At 34.2% G+C, this 21,532-nt stretch overlaps 2 protein-coding genes across 2 annotated transcripts; both read right to left on the bottom strand.

The window, feature by feature from the left end:
• Positions 1-1,520: 1,520 nt before the first annotated feature.
• Positions 1,521-3,923, bottom strand: LOC114722875 (glucan endo-1,3-beta-glucosidase 14-like). Its single transcript, XM_028909000.1, has 3 exons — positions 3,694-3,923; positions 2,524-3,572; positions 1,521-2,228 (listed from the first exon to the last, which is right to left on the bottom strand). Exons 1-3 carry the CDS (start codon positions 3,755-3,757, stop codon positions 2,142-2,144), a joined length of 1,200 nt encoding a protein of 399 aa, XP_028764833.1. The 5' UTR covers positions 3,758-3,923; the 3' UTR covers positions 1,521-2,141.
• Positions 3,924-16,308: 12,385 nt separating this feature from the next.
• On the bottom strand, positions 16,309-16,656 carry LOC114722926 (VQ motif-containing protein 1-like). Its single transcript, XM_028909045.1, has one exon. It carries the CDS (start codon positions 16,654-16,656, stop codon positions 16,309-16,311), a length of 348 nt encoding a protein of 115 aa, XP_028764878.1.
• Between the last annotated feature and the right edge of the window lie 4,876 nt (positions 16,657-21,532).

A 21,532-nucleotide genomic window follows, 5' to 3' on the forward strand; every position in this document is an offset into this window, starting at 1 on the left:
CAACAACAAGCCTTATTCCATTAGGTGGGGTCGGACGCCATCGTGCTCTGTCAACAACCTAGTCCTTAGATTTGTTGTTGACTAGGAGGTCTCATTCAATGACCTCATTAAGCGTTCTTCTTGGTCTTCCTCTGTTCTTTTTTATGGGACTCCATCTTGTCTGATCCACCCTCCTCACCGGGGCCTCCAATGGCCTTCTCTATACATGTCCAAACCATCTTAAGCGATTTTCAACCATTTTCTCTTGGATAGGTGTCACACCAACTCTTGCTCTGATATTTTCATTTCGAATCCTATCTTTTCTTGTATAACCACACATCCATCTCAACATCATGCCCCCTAAATTTAAAATATCAACTATTCAAACCGAAACAATATCATCAGCTATCAATATTAGCATATCATAAAAAAGGTATATGAGAACTTTGACTTTGTAGAAAAGAATACCGAATGTTCATTTCAGCTGCTAAGTAGTTCTACCTCTCGATCAAACTTTTAATCGAATCATATTTATTTGCTATGAAATCATATGATTATTTTATGGTCGGATACGAGAAATATTAAGAATAATATATTCAAATTATAAGCAAAGAAAAAGAGAAATTATTAAAAAAGAAAAGAAAAGAAAAAACAAAGAATGTAATGCTTTGAAGCCATTGGTGATTTGAAATAAGAAAATAGTAGTAATATTTAAGACAATGGACATGGTGGTGGACAAACACTCTTAATCCTCATTTTAAGGAACTGGTTTGGTAAAACACAATGGGATGGGACCGTCCATTTAAATTTCATGTGTGTGTTTCATTCTATTATTCGGCATTGTTGCCTCCCAAGCGGTTTGAGCAGATGAATCAGTCTGTGAATGGCAATGCAAGGACCACACTTGCGAATCTTTCCGAAACTACGAGTCATTGGAACCCCTTCCCACGTAGGATTTCTGTCAATGGACTTTTATCGAACACCTAAAAGGCCAAAGTATTCCCACAGCACTTGCCTCCTGCGGCAGCGGCTCCAAAAATCAGATCAGAATATTCAATTCCACGACCACCGAATTCCCTGCCCTTCGTCTTCTTTTGCTAAAGAATGAAAAGTTCTCGCTCAGTGGGGTCGCCTTCTAGCTTGAGGGTAACATGTGCACAACACGTTGGATGATGTCAAATAGCTAGAACAGCTCCATCAGGTTCTGATAAGGCTGAGGTATGATTGTTCCCTCCCTTCAAAATCTCTTTCAGTGAACCAAAATAGCATGAAATGCTAAAAACTATGAGGAGAAAGAACTAAGGAAGAAAGAAAATGTATTATGAATTGATAAAGGCACTTGTGCATATGACATGCTGACGGATAGTTGGCCAGGGAATAAAGCGAGACTGACCCATCGTCCTCTGGAGGATAATAAAAACAACCAAACAAAGCCTAAACTTTGTGGCTCGTGTACTTTACATTTCTGCAATATGATATAATTTAATCATATTTTTTTATTGAACTTTTATGTAAGATACTTGGCAAGGGAGGAAAAGAGCGGAGGAATAGTAATCTTTGTATTTATATATATATACACAAATAGGAACAGTTATGGATTCCACGTCCCCAAAGGAGGGGCTTTTCCCACCAACCAATGAGTTGAGACATACGGCAGACAAGGCTAGCTTCAACAACACTTTCTCCCCAAGCTGCAACTTTTTTCTTCTTTGCATGAATGGAATTAACTCTACATGACTTGCAACATCCGAATCCATGTCCTAGTTGATAATTTTAAGTAAATAAGCCGAAATTAGGACTTAATTTTCTACATCATCCTGAAATAAAGAATGAGATGGCTTTTGTCCCTTATCTACCTAAAAATAATTTCAATTTCACGTCACCACCACATGCTTGTCGAAGGAAAGTGACTTATGATAGGATGATCTTTCTATTCAAATCCTCATTTCCTTTACAATATTATGGATGGTTTTGTAGCCTCCATCGTCTGGCGAAGTGTATTGGTCCCTATTTCCGCAAACTAGGGTCGCTTATCACGTCCAGTCGCATCGTTGTTGAGGTGCTTGAAGTGCCTTTGCTTGGAGGTCTCTGTTTTGCGACTCGAACGAAGTAAAATCCCCACTGTTCTTGTATATATATACATGGGTAAGTACCCAGTAGGCCTACAGTGTTGTTCTCACAAAAAGAGTTGAGGTCATCAAACACACAATCATCCAGAAGACCAAACTCCTGTAATCCATTGGAGCTCCCTGTTTCACAGTAAAATGTGAAGGGCGAAGATATTAGAAGATAATCAGATTGACATAAACTGCATGTAAATAACAAATGTTGGCCAAAGAACAAGTAATAATATTTTTTTTCATTTCTCAAAAATGCCTAATCACAAATGAGTGTATATGAGAACCATATACAAACCCCGCTTTACATTGACATACACGTATCTTAATTGTGGACTATACATTTTCTCTTTCTACCCGATTAGTTCTGCTAAAATCTAAATTAAATTTTTTGTAAAGATGAAAACAACGAACCTATTGTTTTTACCTTTGTCTTAGCAGCGGAGGAGGTAAGAGAAATTGAAGCTGTTGAAGTGGTTGAAAGAGCAGATAGCCCTGCATTGTAAGCCATGGATTCGTCAGGTTGAAAGAGGCCATAATTTCTTTCTGAGGTTGGTCCAGGCTTCATATCCTCGTTGAACAAAGCAAATAGGTACGCTTCGAGCCTCATTCTAGGCCTTAGAGGTGTCCCTTCATTTGCCATTTGCCTTCTTAACAAATTTCTGTTATAAGTTGCTGCATTGATAACTGTGGCACCAGATTCATTAGGGTCTCCTTTTGACGGCCAACCAGTTTCTGATACCCTAACCTCTATCCCATTATATCCCAGTTTAGCCATGGCAAATACAACTGCATCTACTTGAGCGTACAGCATATTATCATAGTGCAGGTGGGTGTTAGGGTCAACCATCCCTGCATTAGGATTAAACAATGCATAGTCCAAAGAAATCCCTGTTGGGTTATCTTTGTAAGCGAAATAAGGGTAGGCATTGATCCAAAAAGGTGATTTAGTGCTAGACAGGAAGTTCAAAAGCTGGTTCATAGTCCCAGAAATCTCACTTTTGAAACTACCAGCCGAAGGTGGGTAAGATTCCTGAAGCACTGCTAAGGAACAAGGTGTTGAAACATGGATGTTTGAGCCTATACCTAGTTGAGCTAGGGCATTATGAATATTAACCATGGCTGGTACTAAATACTGAACGAGGGTTGTGTCATCATCAGTGTAGACCTCATTCCCAACTTGAATCCCCGTGATCTTTGTGTCTGGGACGTAAGGCTTGATGTGGGTGCTCACCCATTGAAGGGCTTGTTGAGGATCACCCAATTGGCTTAGTATTTGGTTCTCCACAGTTACAATGAGCTCAACGTTGGAATTAGCGAAGTTACTTAACACCTGAGGATTGGTGTCGTAGATTCTTGCTTTTGTGATCTTAAGGGAGCTCAAGAACTCCAGAACCTTGTCAGGTGGCGGCAAGTTGTTGGCAACTTGGCCGTAGTTGATTCCAAACGATGCCACGCCTGGCAAAAACCCAGTTCCTGTGATTATAAAGCATCGAAAATCTGTTAGTGCTACCCAGTATAATTCAATAAAATGATCTGCAAGAACCGGAACAAGAACAATGAAGAAAAACAGAGCAAAACAGAACAAACAGTGCACCTGCAAAGAGACATAATGCGAGGAAAATGTAGCTGACAATGATTCTTCTGATAAATGTGGCCATTGTAATCTTGCAAAGAGAGATTCTGAGATTGCAGAATTCCAAAATGGCGAGACAGAGGATAGATATAGATATAGAGCTCTGGGCCTCTGGTGTGTGCAAAGGGAATTCCTTTCTTTTCTTGGTTGAATATTTTGAGAGGCAGAGAGGTTTTGTATGTGGGGGTTGAATGAGAGGGATTTTAGCTTGCCTTGGCAGAATTGTATTGCGTTTGCCTCTTACCCCTCAAGTGGTTTTTAAATAGACGAATGGGTTGCCTTCGATTTCTTATTCTTATTATTATTATTTATTACTGCATCCTATCGGAGGGGGTTGTCTCTTTCCAACCCACGCCAACTTCCATAATTTCCTCTTTGACCACTTTGCCCTTGAGCCCCTTTCTTCTGCCAAAAGCAAACGAGATCCCTTCTTTTCTTTTAGTTAAATATTATAGGCAAGTTATTGGACCGTCCTAAAATTTAAGGTAACATGAAATTTGGTTGACCTTAATCATGAGAGATTCCAATTCTTCCCTCTCTGATTTCCTTAAAAAAATAATGTTTAACACAAATTAGTTATATTAATGAGCATAAAGAGATGCATTCCCTTTTGTTTTTAACTGAATGAACCAATGAACATGCATGGCACTCTCTAGTCATCAATACACATTCATGTATCAATTTTTAAAACTCATAATTAAATTAAGGGCCTCTTTGTCTAAAATTTAATTAAAAAAATCATTTTAATTAAGCTGCATGAAGGAGTTGAGGTAACTCCAAGTTAAACCTGAGGTTATATATTTGAAGAAAAATTAACAAATTTGATATATAAAATAAATTGAACTCTTATATTTAAAATCAAAACAAACACTTCAACTAATTCTTATACTTTAAATCGGAGGAAAATTTGATTCAGGTACATAAACTTATCCATTAGAAAACATGGGGTGGAATGAATGAAAACCATGCATGAAGGATCCAGGAAGCTGTAGGGGTTTAGTGTAGGGGCAGGGTAGGGCTGCCGGGAAGTGACCCTTTTTGACTTGGAGGATCCTTCGGTATTATAATTTGTACGTAATGACATGTAAATGGACCCTTTTGTTTTGGACAGGCAGAGTCATAGATGCATCAGAAATGTATCAACACCATCATTTTCACATAAAGTCACCATTTTTGACTATCCTTCATGTTTCTGACTTCAGACGTCCATCACCGCTTCCTTGAAACCTCCCCTTTTGCTGATGCAGATTATGTTTGTGTTTGACTCTTTATTTTTTTAATTAAAAAAATAGTGTTAAAAACATACTTTCGGTTTAAATATAAGATCTTTTATACACACTACAAAATAGATCTTATATTTAGGATGGGGGAGTATTTGCCAGACAACGGTAGTTTGTGATTCTTGGATAGAATTTGTTTCCCAGTTGACTATTTTTTTTCCCGGTAGGTTTTGAATTGTGAGGTTGTTTTGTCAGTTCTCGTGATGCCTCCGATAAGCAGAAGGATCCCTTCATCTTTTATTGACGTTTTTAATTTACCAATGATTTTTCTGGAAAAGATGGAAAAACAAAAAGTGGGAGAAAATAAAAAAGGGCAGTAATTATTACCCAAAATTAAAAAAAGAACAGTACTTCATGGTATAACTTTTAATCCAACAAGATAAGAAAAAATAATCCCTAGCAATGTCTGAGTTGCAATAGGATCAACAAAAACCTACTCAATTAGACACTACTTTTGGCGATTCAAAGTGCGATTTGCACATGATTTATGCGTGTTAACAAAAAGTCGAGGGGGGAAAAAATAAAGTGCCAATGGCTGGCTTTATATCAGTAAGGAAAAAAGAAGCTGATTTTGAAATAAAATTAAATTTGACACTCTTCCACTCGTTTCCCATACTAAATTACTACTCCCAGTTTTTATAATTTATTAATGAGATCTTATAATTAGGATTCGAGGTAGTATGAACATTAATTTTGCCCATATGTATGTAACCAAATATGAAAAACCAGTAGCTACTATAAGTTTGAGCAATTTACAAAAGTTCTCAACGTTTAATTTTTCGTGCCTTCATAAAAAACAATAAAAGAACAAAACTTTTACTTTTTCTGCTAACGATAAGAGTTAGTAAAAAATTTTGCTTTAATCCTAAACATAAAATCCTGTTTACTTAGTCTCTAGAATTTCTAATCTATTTTTAAAGGCTTCCTATTAATTTTCTATTAAAGGAGTGGTATTCGATACCAACAATTAAAGGACAAATAACTACTCAAGAAATTTTCTTAATATTTATAAAATAATTATCTGACTCATATATTTAGAAAATTGTGAGGATGATCCGTCGGTTGATTCATGGGAAGAGAGAGGAATGTAGGAAACATGACCGACGTGGGAGGCATTAGAATATTTAGGAACAGAATATTCAGTGATCGTTTTATTGATATGAATCTAATAATTTCATCTTTATGAACAACATTATATTTACGAGATGCAGAAAGATTGCAATGATAAAGATATATACATCCGTATTTGAGGTAGATGCCAATGGGAAAGCTGAACCACCACCAGGAAAATCTTCCTCCACCTCCCTTTTTCATTTAGAATTAATAAGGAAAAAAGAAAGAAAAATCTGAGAAAAGTTTTTAAGAATCGGATCGGATTTGATGACCCCTACTTTTGAAGCAAACACGCAGCTTCCTGGAGAATGAATGACTGTTTTTATGTCTGCCGACTTATCTGTTTATGTTTGATCATCATTATCTCTTTGTTATCCTGTTATAATTGTTTTTTTTTTTTTGCAACTTTAAGTTTTTCCTTTTATTTTTGTTCCTTTTTTTAAAAAAATTGTTCATAAATACCTGCTCGCAGAATTAATTACCCAAGGAATGTGCAATTGTGTATATATAGTGAACCAAGATTCAAATTCTTACTGAAAGAAGTATTTGTATTTAGTGCCTAATAGTGTGTCGAATAAAATAAAACATTTATCATTTTTTGGTGCTCATATTTTCAATTTATCAGCATAAAATAACAAAAGCTATATGAAACAATGTTAATTATGAATTATATATGATGCCCTTGTGTTTTATATGATTTTGTAATTTTCAAAAAAAAAGAAAAAAGAAAAATGAGGACATTTTATACAACAATAAACTATTATATATCTAATGCATCACACAGAAGAAGAGAAAACTCCAGAGCAATTGCAAAATCACATTTTTGCATGATTATTAAATTCATTTAAGACTAACTCAAACAATAAGGTAAAGTGTGCGTAGAAATCAAATATTCAAATCCTTCCTCACTTACGTACTATCTATGAATGTTGACAAATTTCAAACATATGATGAGCAAACTCATTATAAGAAAAAAGAACCGAGTAAACAATGTTAATGATCAAGCTATTTATTATATAGACAATACATCAAGTTAATGAATTCAAACTTTATATAATTATACTTAACATGAAAATATATAAAATTTTAATTTATTTTATGATTTATATGTATCTCATTATTCCAATTTACAAAACAAATGAAGACAAAAATGACAAGTAAGGAACCAGACAAATTAAACAATGAACACCAAGCGTACCTGTGGCAACAAAAGGAATCAAATAAAACTAAAAAAAAAAATCAGGACTTAGTTTTATTTCTGGTCATCCAGTTTAGTTTTATTTCTGGTCATCCAGAAAAAAATATGACTTGGTTAGTTGATTACATTTTACACACACACACACAGAGGCACGCACGCACGCGCACACACACATATTCAACAGCTTATTTTGAATCAAACCACATAAGAATCAAAGAATAGTAAAATTATAAAAGAAAGATGATAGGTGTGAAACCAATGAAGACCTGATGTAAAAGTATGCATATTTGGTTGTTAAAATACAGATGTAGGCCAGAGATTTCCAAATACCTAGTCATATATATTGTGATAATGATGCAAAGCAGCCACAAAGTGGTCAAGCCAGTATTATCAAATTACGTATGCCATACAAAAACCTAATTATACTAATCAATTATCCCAACATGTGGACGGTCAATTAATTAAGCAAGTTAAACTAGACGCTCTAATACTGCCGCTGGTGGTTTAGCTGTAATTATGCGTTCCACAAAAGGAGATATTTGAGAGCCAAAAGGCGAAGAAAGAAAAGGTCAAATAGAATACTTTTTGGAAGGGGACAAACTAAATGTGTTGCATTTTGCAATTGCTTTCAAAACAAAATGTTATTATTTATTATTATTATTATTTTCCTTTCAATTTTACTGACGCAATTTGGTTAAAGCAACGCACCCCAAAAAGCAGTGTTTGGTGATTGGATAAGGAATATGGAATTAAGCGAGGATAGATATGATATGATGAGACGCAGGTGTTCTTATCTATTACGTGTATGGAAACATCTTTATGTTGTACACAGGAAATTAATTAAGCAAGCTTTAGAACACAAAATTAATTAACACTTTATTACAATTTTAATCTCGCGTAGCCGCCTTTGTTATTCAATTCAAATAGTCTATGCTCGTTGAAAAATATATGTACACTTGAAGATTATTGCTTTTTATTGAACATACATTGGAGTTTTAAATTCAATTACGTGTATGTTTTAGTTTTGACTTTTGACTCATAACTGAGTCATGCATATTCGAAACAAGAATAGTCTAAAATGCACTGCGAGATCGCCAGTTTTCTTCATTCAACTGAATTAGGTAGACAAACTCAGATTTAGAAAACCATTAGTATTATATTTGAATAATGAGCCACGTGCAGAATATGGACCATAGAAGCCTCTCCAACAAAGTACGAGCTGATCGAAAATACGATAATAAAGCGAACAGGTCTACATGTGTCTGAGTAGGAAGTTATAGAGACAGGCATGGATGCCGGTTGAAATGTCAAAATTTGGATTTGTGGATAACGCCAATATATCAGAACAAAAAGTCGTCATTTCTGATTCAGAAAACCTTGTGCGTTAATTAATTAGGCGGCCGCCATTATTGTTAGTTGCAAGTTTCTTTCTCTGAATTTTCTGGCTTCATCCACACACACATATATTTACACTTGTATATTGTTTTATATGCATGCTTTTGGTTCTCTTTTAATCGGATCGGTTTCTGACAGAATAGTTAGAATCTTGCTCATGGAATGGAATCAAATCCGAGTTTTCTTCTCTTCGACAAAAATCCTGTTCTGGATATCAAACCAAAATAAAAGTGCTTTAACCTGTCTCCCTGCTGGATATATTTTTGCGATAAGGACGTGTAATGTTCATTGATTATTATTGTTCGCTCACATGTAATTTTCTACGTTATTTCGCATGAAATAGCAAAGGACACCCCGTGCATGGGGACCCAATTGGTTTAAGACTTTTTACCCAAAAAAAAAAAACGATTTTTATGACGTGAAAATTATAGATTGTTCGTTCATGAGGTCATTTAATTGTCTGCAACTATATGAATTAATTAGCTCACTCTTTCCACACACCTGCATGCATAGTATCATGTTTCTATATTTTATTAATAAATTGAAAGTATGGTTAAATTAAAGAAGGGAAAAAAAAGATAATTTCAATTTAGGAAAAAGTCTAAATTAAAAATCAAAGAATTCATCGTTATTAATGTCTTTTAGAGAATAAAGACCAAAATTTTAATTAAGAAATTTTAAAATATTTTATTTATTTCATAAAATTCATGTCAATATGTACGTTTGAGGTTTTGGGCTAAATAGATTTTTCTGGGGCAACTATATACAATTTTTTTGTACACATACTCACACCCACATTAATGTATACATTTATCAAAAAGATTAATAATATAATATACTGTTGAACACATTATAAGTTCAACAATATACATTTTGAATATTTATTTTCATATGCACGTCGGGGGATAAGGGGAAAAAAAGTCTTTCTTCCTAGATGAACTTTATGTCTTTTGGTTGGTGTACTTATTTGTTCACTTTACCACATGAATTGTTGTAATCCATATAAAACTAAGCAAGTAATTAATATCTGCCAATTGAGTTTGTCTTAAGTGGATGACAATAGAAACTCAAACACAGGTCATCATATAGAAATGATCATCAATTTGTTTTCTTAATCCTGAGGGTAAAATAAAGGATTGTAGCTAGAAATGAACCAAACATGAAGGAGATAAGATTGGAGAGGCTAATCTAATGGAAGCTGGATTGGTCTCGTCAACGTATTGATTGGACAGCATTACATGCTGCAGATAACTATATATATAGTAGTTACCAGCCAAACGTGAATCAAAAAGAGCAGTTCTTTAATTTTTGGAGGGATGGGTACTTTTAAAGCGCAAAGAGACAACTTGTAGTAGAAGATTTTTCCTTCACTTTAGCTATAAATCTTATAGCTGATTAATTGGCATAACCCTGGGCCTCGCATGTGATCTCACTGCTAAAAGTGAGATTAAAAAAGATTATCAAAGCTTACGTTTCAAAAGCCCCTCTCTCTCTGATCAAAAGCAAGCTATCGCCTACGCTGTCCTCACCCATCTGCAATTTGCAGTTATATATATATGGTCGACATTTTCTATATTGCTCTCTCTTTCTCTCTCTCTCTGTGACTGCGTAGCTTTTGGGGGGGGGGGAGAGAGAGATCGAGGGAGAGATATGTGATTGTCGTTTGCCAGCTGCTCAATGCAATAACCTTTTTTTGCTTTTAAAGGATCTGACGGGGATATATGAATCATATCGATGGACAGAGATAAAATTTGATAAAGCGGTTGCGGGCAAAGTTCGAAGGTCATGTGCTTTGTCGTTTAGAGAAATTTGGTACTGTGGAATGCACTGAAGGGGATGAAAATAAAGCTAAGATATAGTTATACGCACACAGCACATGGCTAGTGTTTGTACGTACCCCCAATCAAAAGACATACACACACACACACTTGTTTCTGAGATGACGACGACGACAAATATAATTCTTAAATAACATTACTACATCTTGCTCCCATCCTGCTTGATTTTTATTTTAGTTACAAATATAAGATCCCAATCCACTTTATCTTTTATATTTATTTATTTTTATTTTAAAATATTCTTTATACTAATGGTAATTTTAACCAATACATTTGACTAGTAATAATACTTTAAGAAAGATAATACCTATTTATTGTAAATAACTAACTTAACTAATTTTTTTAATTAACTCAAATTATTCAACTAATTTTTATATTAATTAAGGACCGGACGTATTAATATTGAAATATTGAAGGTCGACATGAAAAGCCATTTTAGGGTCAGGGTCATAGGCCATGTCGGAGGCCACATCGGATTGGCGTATGCTTTGCACATGAAGGGAAAAAGGAATGTCTTCAACAATGACTTTCGTGATAAGGAATCTGAGAGACTAGATTCATGTGAACCCATCAAGATACAAGTTATGGAGCTAAAGAAACATTAGTAATGGAATGCAAAAGTTGCTGCTTTTTATTTTATATATATATAATGCTGCTGAAATATGCTTCAGTATATTCTCCATGGAAGGTTACGGTATAAATTATACATGCATGCACATATGACAATCAATAATTTAAATTTGCATGCATTATATATATTTGAATAAACTAATTACTTTCTTATTTTCCTTTTATTGTAACAATATGGAAATGGAATCTTCAATACTGCTTAAATGTGGACGCATGAAATGTATATGAACATTGAATTGATCATTGATGAAAAGGTTCATGAAGTAAGGTTCATATATAAGCGGTAACAATATTAATAGAGTGGACTCCAAAAATTTTAATTTATAAACTTGAAACACCTTATTTATATATATATATATATATATATATAAAACATCAAAATAGTATTTACTCACGGAGATAATAAGTAAATAATTGTGTTAACTTGTCAGTCACTACTGGTGTGCACATGACCTATACTTTAATGAGGGGTTCAGTGCAACAATAATTTAGAGTGCAACAGACTTTGCAAATGTAACAGCAAGCCAAATTAAGAAGGGTCCTGTTAAAAAAATTCAAAAATGAGATAACATAAAGAGGAAATAGATTAAACCGTAAAATTGAATATTGAAATATCAGATTTTAACTCACTGACACGGATGTTGCGTACATTTACGTGGCAAAATCTGCAATAATTACTATTACTTTCAGTCCTTATTATAAGACGTCATTTATAGTCTACAAACGAGGTCTTAATTAATTTGTTATCACAACCCATTGTGTTGTTATATACAGTACATGTGTAATACTCATTTTAAAGTCCTGGTTAATTTAAGCGGGACATTAATTAGTTTTGCTGTATCAGCTTCCACGATGAAGCCATTTTATGTTGTGTAGCAGCCTCGGGCGATGCAGAATAAAGTTTAGTGAAAATCAAGGATAAGGATTAATGATTCCATGCATATAAGCATGGGTAAGATTCGATAGCGTTTGGTGAAAGAATTCCTTAATGACGCGTCAAGGGAAAAACCGTTTCATGAAATTCTTACTTTGCCCAAAATTAATTGTTTAATTTTCCCCTAAACTGGGTGATCAAATTAAATAAACAACGTTTTCCTGGACGAGTGAAAGTATGTCGGAATTGTGCCTTCCCAGTGAGAGAGTTTGGCTTCTACTCTAACTGGAACCCCATGTCCATTTATCGCTTAAAAATAATTAACAAAACTTGCAAACGACACCTCCTGCCATCACCCACCAGGCAGCACTCAACTTGGGATCTTTGTCGCAAGAAAAGAAAATCAATCCTCAAAGTAAGGAAGGAACAGAGCTTTGACATCGCATTGATATACTACCTCTAGTCCTTAATATAAAAGCTCATTTGACTTTTATTTTGATTCTAAATATAAGATCATAATCCATTTTATCTTTCATATTTATCTATTTTTTTCCAAAGTAGTCCTTGTAATAATGGTAGTTTTAACCAATACACTTGATTAGTAAGAATATTTTAGGAAAGACAACACATATTCTTTACAAATAATTAACTTAACTAGTTTTATTAATCCAATCAAATTAGTTAACTAGCTCTTATATCAAAGACCGGAGGTAGCATGTAACTTTTGGATGAAGCTTAGAGGGGCTAAGATATATCCAAGAGTACGTAGGTGTAAAGAAATTAATTATAAAGCTCTGATCTTTTTCAGGATAATGTTTTCACACATTCAGGTTTATGGTATGATGGAAATAAGAGATTAAGAAGGGTTGAGGAGGGCAAAGAGGGAATGAGGAGTAATGCCCAGAAAGGAGAGGGGAAAACAAATGGGTTCATAGCGGATGTTGATCCTGACGGAAGAAGTTTAATCAATTAAGCATGAAATCTTGAGTTCGTGTGAAAAACGTCTTTAGGGAAGCAGCTTAAAAGCTGCCGAATAGCATCTCATCTTCACTTAAAACCTTAAATTTCAAATTAAAGTTAATTTTATCAGATTAAACTTAATTTTGTTCTTTTGCTTTTAAAAAAAAAACCCTTAATTTTATCCCACGTTTTTATCTACATAGCTTAGCTGTTTGTATATGATAAAAAAGAACGGGAGGAGTATGAAAATAGACATATCAGAATATAAGCATATTACACTATAAAATGGGTTTTATATTTAGAATTGGAGAAGTATATTTTTAAAGCACAAAAAGAATGAGAATGGAATGGAGTAGAGTGGGAGGAAATGAAACCACACATTTTTTTTTTTATGATACAAAGAAGAATGATAGAAATAAAATTAAATTTTACATATTTGATATTGATTAAATAAAATCAAAAAGCTCCCCCTTCCTTTCTCTTGAGCGAAAGCAGGCTTTGATTCCATTAGCTTACGGCCCATTTTGTTGGATATTGGACAAACCTTTTGCCCACCAGATTCCTTGAATCTTGATTTCAGCTATATTGCCCTGTATCTCACGCACATACGCACGGTGCATCTGTATTTTAATTGATAGGTTATTAATTATTATTCGTATTAAAAATGATTTATATAATACAACACGCCATATTATTAATGAAGAGTCGCAATGTCCGGCTTGAATCCCAGCTGCTTTAAAAAGAAAAAGAAAAAAAATTACAAAAGAAGTAGTACCTCGGTTGTCATTCGAAAGCTCATCATGTTTTAATTTTAATAAAATGTCGTGCAAATAAGCCTTATTTTTCTCAAAATAAATCATTAAAAATAAGCAACGTGGATCCTGTCGTTGACCTTCTTGGCAAAAATTTCTATGATCCCAATTTTGGGCCAAACGATCATAAATTGAGCCTGGACGAGTCAAAGAACTGAAGTCAACATACTGTTCAGGGTCAGCAATTATTGGGTTTGGGTGGTCAGATTGTAGGGGTCTGAGGATAGGGGTAAATTTGGGCATTCAAAAATGCGAAAGGGTATTTTTTATCAATAGAATTGGGCCATAGTGATCGGTCTTAGGGACGGATCCATGATCACTAAAATGCCACGTCATTGATGTGGCTTTTGAATTTTCAAAGCCCACTTCCCTGATTAGTGATTATTGCCCTCGCAACTGGACGTCGAGATTGATCTGTTATGGCTTCGTCTCTCACTGGTTCAGCAACGACCTCTCATTTTTCATTCAGGGAGAAAACTCAGTCGAGAATCCAATGTTTTTGTTTGTTAAAAGCTCCGAAATTCACAAATTTAAATATCCCCCCTCTTTTTCCCGAAATTACACTCCTGGCTCTGATTTGTTCTGCGAAGGAGGAAATCATGTTTATAAATTATAATGTTCTGAGGTTGCGCTAATTAAAAGTCAGGGCAATTGATTTTGCAGATTCTGGGAGTTACCGATTTTCGATCGTGGGCTTTGGAATATTTTACCCAATAATAAATAAACTTTCAAATTCAACAGTTCGGTGTTATTAAGGAGGTTGGCATGTTTTTCAAAAGCGAACACAGTGAGATGGATAGATGCTTAGGCACCATTTGATAGGAAGTATTAAAAATTAAAGATGGGAATTAAAATTGAGATTGAGAAAAAATTATTAAAAAAGTGTTTAGCATAAAAAATTACTTATTACATGAGATTAATCGAACCCATGTATAAGGAATACTATTAGGGAAAGTAGTATTTCCCAATCTCACCCTATAGGTTTACCTAACCCCACATAATAAACAATTACTCATATTAAATACTATTTTAATATTTTTTTAATTATAATCCTAATTTTTATCTCTCATTTTTAATACTCCATGCCAAACGAGATCTTAGTTCTTTGAATAGAGGGTAAAAGAAATTTAAAAAAATAGATAAAGCGATAATAATAATGATAAGCAATCAATACAGTCAACATGAAGTTTGGATGGGATATATTTAAGGGAGAATTATAATCAAGTGCCATGTAAGAGAAATAACTACTAAAAGATCCAATCACAACCTGTGCAGTCTCTAATGACAAGTTCTACAGTGGAGAATAACAACATTTGGGACTTATTTTGTAATTTTTTTCTTGTATGGGACCTCATTGTAATTCTCCCTATATTTAATATCATTTTGTTTTTATATTTTAAATAGCTTTTATTTAAGTAGATATTGAATTTAGAACAGAGATAATCTTCTAAATGCTAGTATTATTTATCATAGGGATGCCTCGCAGAGCTTTTTACTGTGATAAACGTTAAAATTGGACCTTCTAGTTGGTCAAACCTGTCAGCAATGGAAGCAAAGACTTTGATTTGAGGAAAGGAGCGACCTTTTTGCTGCGACTGCGGATATGGGGATCTTGGAGTGGAGTGACGTGGCATTATAGTGATAGTCAGATCAACCCAACTACTTCGTCTGACAAGCACCATTTCCCTGCCTCGTTTTTAACACAGAAGCGGACAATACGCATCCGACTCAAATTGTTTCAATGGTAAGATATTATATCCACTGCGTCATCAAATACTACCGACACTCCTTATTTATTTTTTAAAAATAATTTTCATAATAATTACACATGTTAAATTGTTTTTCATTTTCATCCTGATACATATGATTAACAAGAATATATTAGAAAAAATAACACTAATTTATTACAAAAAATTAATTTAACTAATTTTTTAATATCAACAATTTAGTTATTATTATAGGTATCTGCCCAGGCCAGTGCCTTTACTGATCTTGATCTGCCTTATATCACCGATGTAAAACAAATAAAAATATATCAATGGAATTAATTCAAATGAACTCTTAACATTGAAAATTCAGTATGAAGAGTTCAGCCGCAAAACTGAATTTCAAGAAGAATCAGTTGTGAGCGCGCGTAGCTTGGTGTTAATTAGCTGCATTATTGTGTGCGGGGTTTACCCAACTGTGAGGCCAGAGACGAGCCACACTTAACATGGACAAGACATCGGTGTCCAAGTTTGTCCAGTGGACAACTTGCTTATCTGCATTCCGTGAATAACTTGTACGCAGCAACATTTAAATTAACAGAACCAAGCACACCAACGAAGAAAACTTCTGAGGAAAGGAAACCTTAGCTTTTTCATTAATAAAACAACTACTGCATTAATACAATGTGTCGGCCGGTACCTTTAGCTGCGCTGAACAAGAGAATTCCAAGGGGGGAAAAGGATAAATGATAAGATTAGGCTGCGATATTTCATCGGCCTACTAGCCACGGAAGATCCTCGGTGCAGGGGGGCAACTCGTACAGCAACCTATCAAAATCTTTGAACGACGTCGTGGTGTTCTTGAGGATCATGGAAGACAAAGAAGCCTCAGCTTCTTTAACACTATTATTTCTCCCATCGTGATTGTGAAGCTGAAACTCCTCTGATTTCACAGAAGCATGTGGCGCTTTGGAGCCACTGCCCACCCAAGCCGTGGATGAATTCTTCCCTGTCAGACTCTGAACCACGTCTCTGAAGTTCATAGCATCCGTCTCAACGTACCTGGTTTCGATCTGAACAATCTTCACCCCTCCTTCGCGCTTCCCACTACTTCCCATTTCTCTTATAATATATTTGTCTAAGTTTGAGGGCTTGCTTGTCCTTGAACTGCGTGTGATTTGGAGTGCTGAGTAGTATAGTGTGTGGGCGGTATATATATGTATATATATAAGAGGGGGAATCTAAATCCGAGGCAGTCATAAGAGACTGGTCAAGAGAAGAACCAGCAAGAGTCTAAGTCAAAGCCAAAGACAAAGCCAGCAACTTGGAATCGTGAGGGTGGTCAAGTTCAAACACATGGTTATTTAATATAATATAATGCGCAGCTCAGAAAAGGACGTAATGGACACAAAATAATCTTACCCGCCCGGAATTTAACGGCTCCCACTCTGGTCCTCTATTCCAGTCACGCGCCTTGAAAATTTGTTTGCTTCCTGCCTCGTGCCTCCAAAACTTTGTCTTTCTCTACCTTCTCGAACATCGTTTGCGTCTTCCCGCTTCAAAGTTAATAATCAAGTCTAGATAACACAATATTATTATACATGCGTGTCAACTAAGTATATAGTTAATATATATATATATATGCTTCTAAAATTAATATACGAGCAAAACAAAAGTTATTTTTTTATTTACAGTTTTATTCACACTATTATGTGCAGTCTTTAATTTGATAATTTTATACATCCTGTGTGTAATATATGTTGCACATAATTAGTCCAGTCATTTAAAAAAATTATTTTTGGCAAGGGCGTTTGATCATGGCATGATGAGGTGTGTCGAATATGTAAAAGAAAGGGACAAAGGGAGAGAAATTTCAACAGAGGGGACCATGGAGAAGTTGAACGGAGAAACTTTAAAGAGAGCTAAGACAGGTATTATTATATGGCATATAGTATACGTGTGAGTGTGATCAATGAATCCAGCGAGGACTTGTTCACGTATAGGCTCAAATTTCAGCACGCCAAGTATATGTTTTTCCTTTGACTTTGATCTTAAAAGAGACTTCTGTTAATCTCAGTCGTAGATGATCAACAATACATATACTTAATTCTCTCTTATGAAATAAAACGTGGAGAGAATCATTAGTTTCATTTGAGGTTTTGGCGAGTCTGCGTTTATTATGACTGAGAAAAGCCAAATCAACGATGAAGAATTCTGCAATTTGTATTAATACGGGGAAAAAAAGATATTTTTGGAGAGTGGAATTGCTGTCTCTTAATGTAGATGAGACTGTATGTCATCAAAGACATGGCGGAATATTTAGGTGCCGTTTGATATGAAGAATCAACTGAAAAGCAAGAATTGAGCTATTATAATTAAGAAAACTTACTAAAAGAGTGTTTAATACAAGGAATCACTTGACCTAATCCTAAGTAACAAGCAATTCCTTATACTAAACACTTTTTTAATGAGTTTTTTAAATCTAATCATTACTTCTCATAATTCTCAATGCTCCACAGTAAGCACACCTTAATTCATTTGGTAAGCGTAACACGCATGACACAGATAATTTGTTAAGAATTCTGCATAACCTCAATTCACTTTTGGAAAGAATGTCTCACATATTGAATCGCTGTATTTTCTTCAACATACGAGTAAATTAATATTAAAACATAAGTACTTTAACAGCTTATTAGAATTATTAATTAATCATAAAAGGAGTGATTTATTTCCTTTTAGGTTCCGAAAAGCATACAGGCATATGGGACAGCGTCTAATAATTTACCGACACCTACGAATAACCCTTTCAGTGCATGCATCACATGCACTACATAAAAATTATGCTAGCCTGCGTAGTCATAGCGTCAATAATGTTACTCTTTAATTTCAACATCAAATAATTTAAAGTCAAGTCTGCTGCATAGCCAATTATCAATCCCTTAAATGATTAAACATGAATAACTAAATTATTCACGCCAAACACACCAATAGCTAGTTAAATTAGAAAAAATCCCAAAAAAAGACTGTTAAATTTTAAAATTTTAAATAAAAAATTACTGCAAAAATGTGTTATTATTTGCTTTTCAGGTGTAATCATTTTCTTTACAAGTACAGTAACTAATACTGATTTAGAATTTTGAAATTCAACAATCATTTTTTTAGGATTTTCTTATTAAATTATGCATCCTAAAAATATTCTACTATTTGCAAACTACTCGCATAATCTGCCTCTTCACACTATTTATATGGTAATAAGCACTATTGAGTAGTAAATATGTGAGCTAAATAACTAATTTATATATTTTAATTAAATTAGCTATTATGTAATAAGTATGTGTTAGTTACCCTAAATATCCCTTTAATGTTGAAAATTGCCTTGATTAATGAAAACTCCCTCTAATATGTATTGTCAATAAAATTATTTGGCAAAATAATTATAAATTTGTGATAAAAAATAGATTGAGATTTTATATTAAGAATACAAACTAATTCCTTAACTAGTTGATATATTTAAGATTAGAGTGAGCAATGGATAGATAGTCTCTCGTTAAGTTAAATCACATTCTAAGATGATGATTCTGATCGAATACCCAAACTGGGATAGAAAGAAAACCGTCGCCGTCAAAATTATGGGGCCATTTTTCACAATTTTCAAACCACAAAACCATATATATGAGCAGCACGTGTTTGCCCGTTTGACTTCCATGTATCAAATTTGTTTGCCAGTTTTAGATACAAATATAAGGCAAATGAAACTTCTGGGTAACTTGATGCAAGGAAAAAAAAAAAAACTTGATTATGCAGTCTTATCAAACATGCATGTTCTTAATTTATGTTGTGTATTTGAACTTAAGCTCTGGATCATTAGATGTCGGACTATCGTGCTGAATCGTTTGACTAAGGGTTAATGCGTAAATTTATTATCCCTACAACCTTGCACTATAAGTCACCCATGAAATGAAAGATGACGCAATATTGCCTTCTAAATCCAAAAGATGGAGCAGTTCTTGACTAATCATTTGTTATTTTGACTGTCAGTGGATCTGAAAATTACAAATAAACCCCATATAAAAATTAATATCGATTAAATTCCTCAAAGTTACAAATAACTAAAGTCAGGAGGGACTACTAGAAGAGTACAAATTTGTTGTATGATTTGTATTTAATTTATTTCTTATGAGCTTAGCATTAATAGTTCATGTTCCATTATAACTCAATTTGCTTACGTCCTTATTCACCAAAAAAAAAAAGTGTTCCTAAAATTGTGCCGGGTCAACTATAACGGCAATAAATGTGAGTAAAGCAGACCTATATGTAAGCGGCCCAACTGTCAAGTGTCCAAAATTCCCTCTAATTAAACAATTTGACAGGAGATTTTATGGCAAATAATAATAATAATTAATTTGAATAGATTAAGAAAATAAATTAAGTTAATTATTTATAATAAATAAGTATTATTTTTTTAAATATCTTTGTTAATCAAATCTATTAACTAGAACTATTAGAAGAACTATCTTGAGAAAAAATAGATAAACATGAGAGGTAAAGTGGATTGTGATCTTATATTTATGACTAAAATAAAAGTTAAAAGAACTCTTATATTAAAAATCGGATGTAGTACTACTTTTTCAGCAATAAAATCACCCCTTTCATCTGAAAAAGAATACTAGTACTTTCTAGTTCTTAATATAGTTATAGTTTGTAATTCAATTTGAAATATAAACTAGATCGTATATTAAAGACAGGATAGTAATGTTTATGGCTTAGAGGTTTTATAAAAAATAAAAATTATTCTATATATTATTTTGTCATTTTTAAATTGTATTATATCTTAGTGTCTATTCATGTTTATCATTATTTTTTTAAAAAAATATTATAGAGGCTATCGGTGAAATTGATACGAGAAGGTCTACGTGTCCAGCACTGCGAAGTTGGCATCCGAGAGGGGCAACCAAGTGGCAACGAAAATGTGAGAAAAGAGAACTAGCTATGCCAATTGCCAAATAGCGAGACCACTGTAATATGATTAGCCAAATAGATAAGGAAACTACTGTGTTGATTGGTTTGGGAAAGGAGCTCGTACTATTTTGAAGAGATTACAGTCTAATGTGGCCTTGATTTTCCCATTAACATATTATTTTAGTTCCCAGGATTTAGAGTCTGTTTCGCAAATTACCTAAACCATGGTTTTTGGACTCAAAGCAAAATTTGTCAAACAAAGAGGAAAATTAACAAATCATGGTTTTGGTCTAAAAACCATAGTTTATGCTAAAATGAAATTAATATGCTTTTGGCTCAAAAATTGGAGAGTGTCAGAGTCCATTCCAACCCATTCCAATGGATATGTGATTTTTTTTTTTAACAGATGGATATATCCCTCAGTTATTCATTCCTTGTTTTCATTCTCTTTCCGCCTTTGGTCCTTCGCTCCTCAAAATCCATTCCTCCTTTGGTCCTCCTGAGACACAGCACCTTGCCATCAGTGAAGTGGTAGTCGAGTCTCGGTTTGAAGGCGCCGATGAGAGATTTCTTTGCTTTGCAGAAGAAGATCACCCCTTAGGTAATCGGATCCGTCCGTTGCTGGGTTGGATTTGTTGTTGTGAAGCATCTTCTGGTGGTGGTTTGGTGAGGTCACAGTCAATGGTTCCCTGGCTCAGATTCGGCACTCAGGTAAGGTGTCTCCTCTTGAATAATCATTTCTTCCCTCATGCATTTTCTTCTTCTCAATTGCGTCGATATCCTGAAATCAATTTCCTGCTACTCTCTGTTTTGGTTAGTTCATAGATGTTCTGCCAACATGTTATGCATCGTTTGGTGCTCTTTTTTTCTTTATCTTTTTTTTTTTCGTGGTTCATAGGTCTGTTTCATTCTCAGATTTCCTTCTTAGTGCTAGCTTGAGGGGGTATGCTGCTTGGTTCATAGCTGTTTTTGCTTGGTTTCACCTGAAACGTGAGCAAACTTTAGTGGTAGTTGACTTTTTGTTTCACTGATGGG

The sequence above is a fragment of the Neltuma alba genome, unplaced genomic scaffold (assembly GCF_004799145.2).
Source record: "Neltuma alba isolate B1F8T4 unplaced genomic scaffold, ASM479914v2 tig00012116_pilon, whole genome shotgun sequence".
Classification (NCBI taxonomy): Eukaryota; Viridiplantae; Streptophyta; class Magnoliopsida; order Fabales; family Fabaceae; genus Neltuma; species Neltuma alba.

What these genes read in the sequence shown, in the direction of transcription:
- LOC114722875 (XM_028909000.1), bottom strand. Translation starts at nt 3,757, where the DNA reads ATGGCCACATTTATCAGAAGAATCATTGTCAGCTACATTTTCCTCGCA. An exon ending in CGCATTATGTCTCTTTGCAG is followed by an intron (nt 3,573 to 3,693) that starts GTGCACTGTTTG and finishes TTATAATCACAG; the next exon opens with GAACTGGGTTTTTGCCAGGC. An exon ending in CCTCCGCTGCTAAGACAAAG is followed by an intron (nt 2,229 to 2,523) that starts GTAAAAACAATA and finishes ACTGTGAAACAG; the next exon opens with GGAGCTCCAATGGATTACAG.
- LOC114722926 (XM_028909045.1), bottom strand. Translation starts at nt 16,656, where the DNA reads ATGGGAAGTAGTGGGAAGCGCGAAGGAGGGGTGAAGATTGTTCAGATC.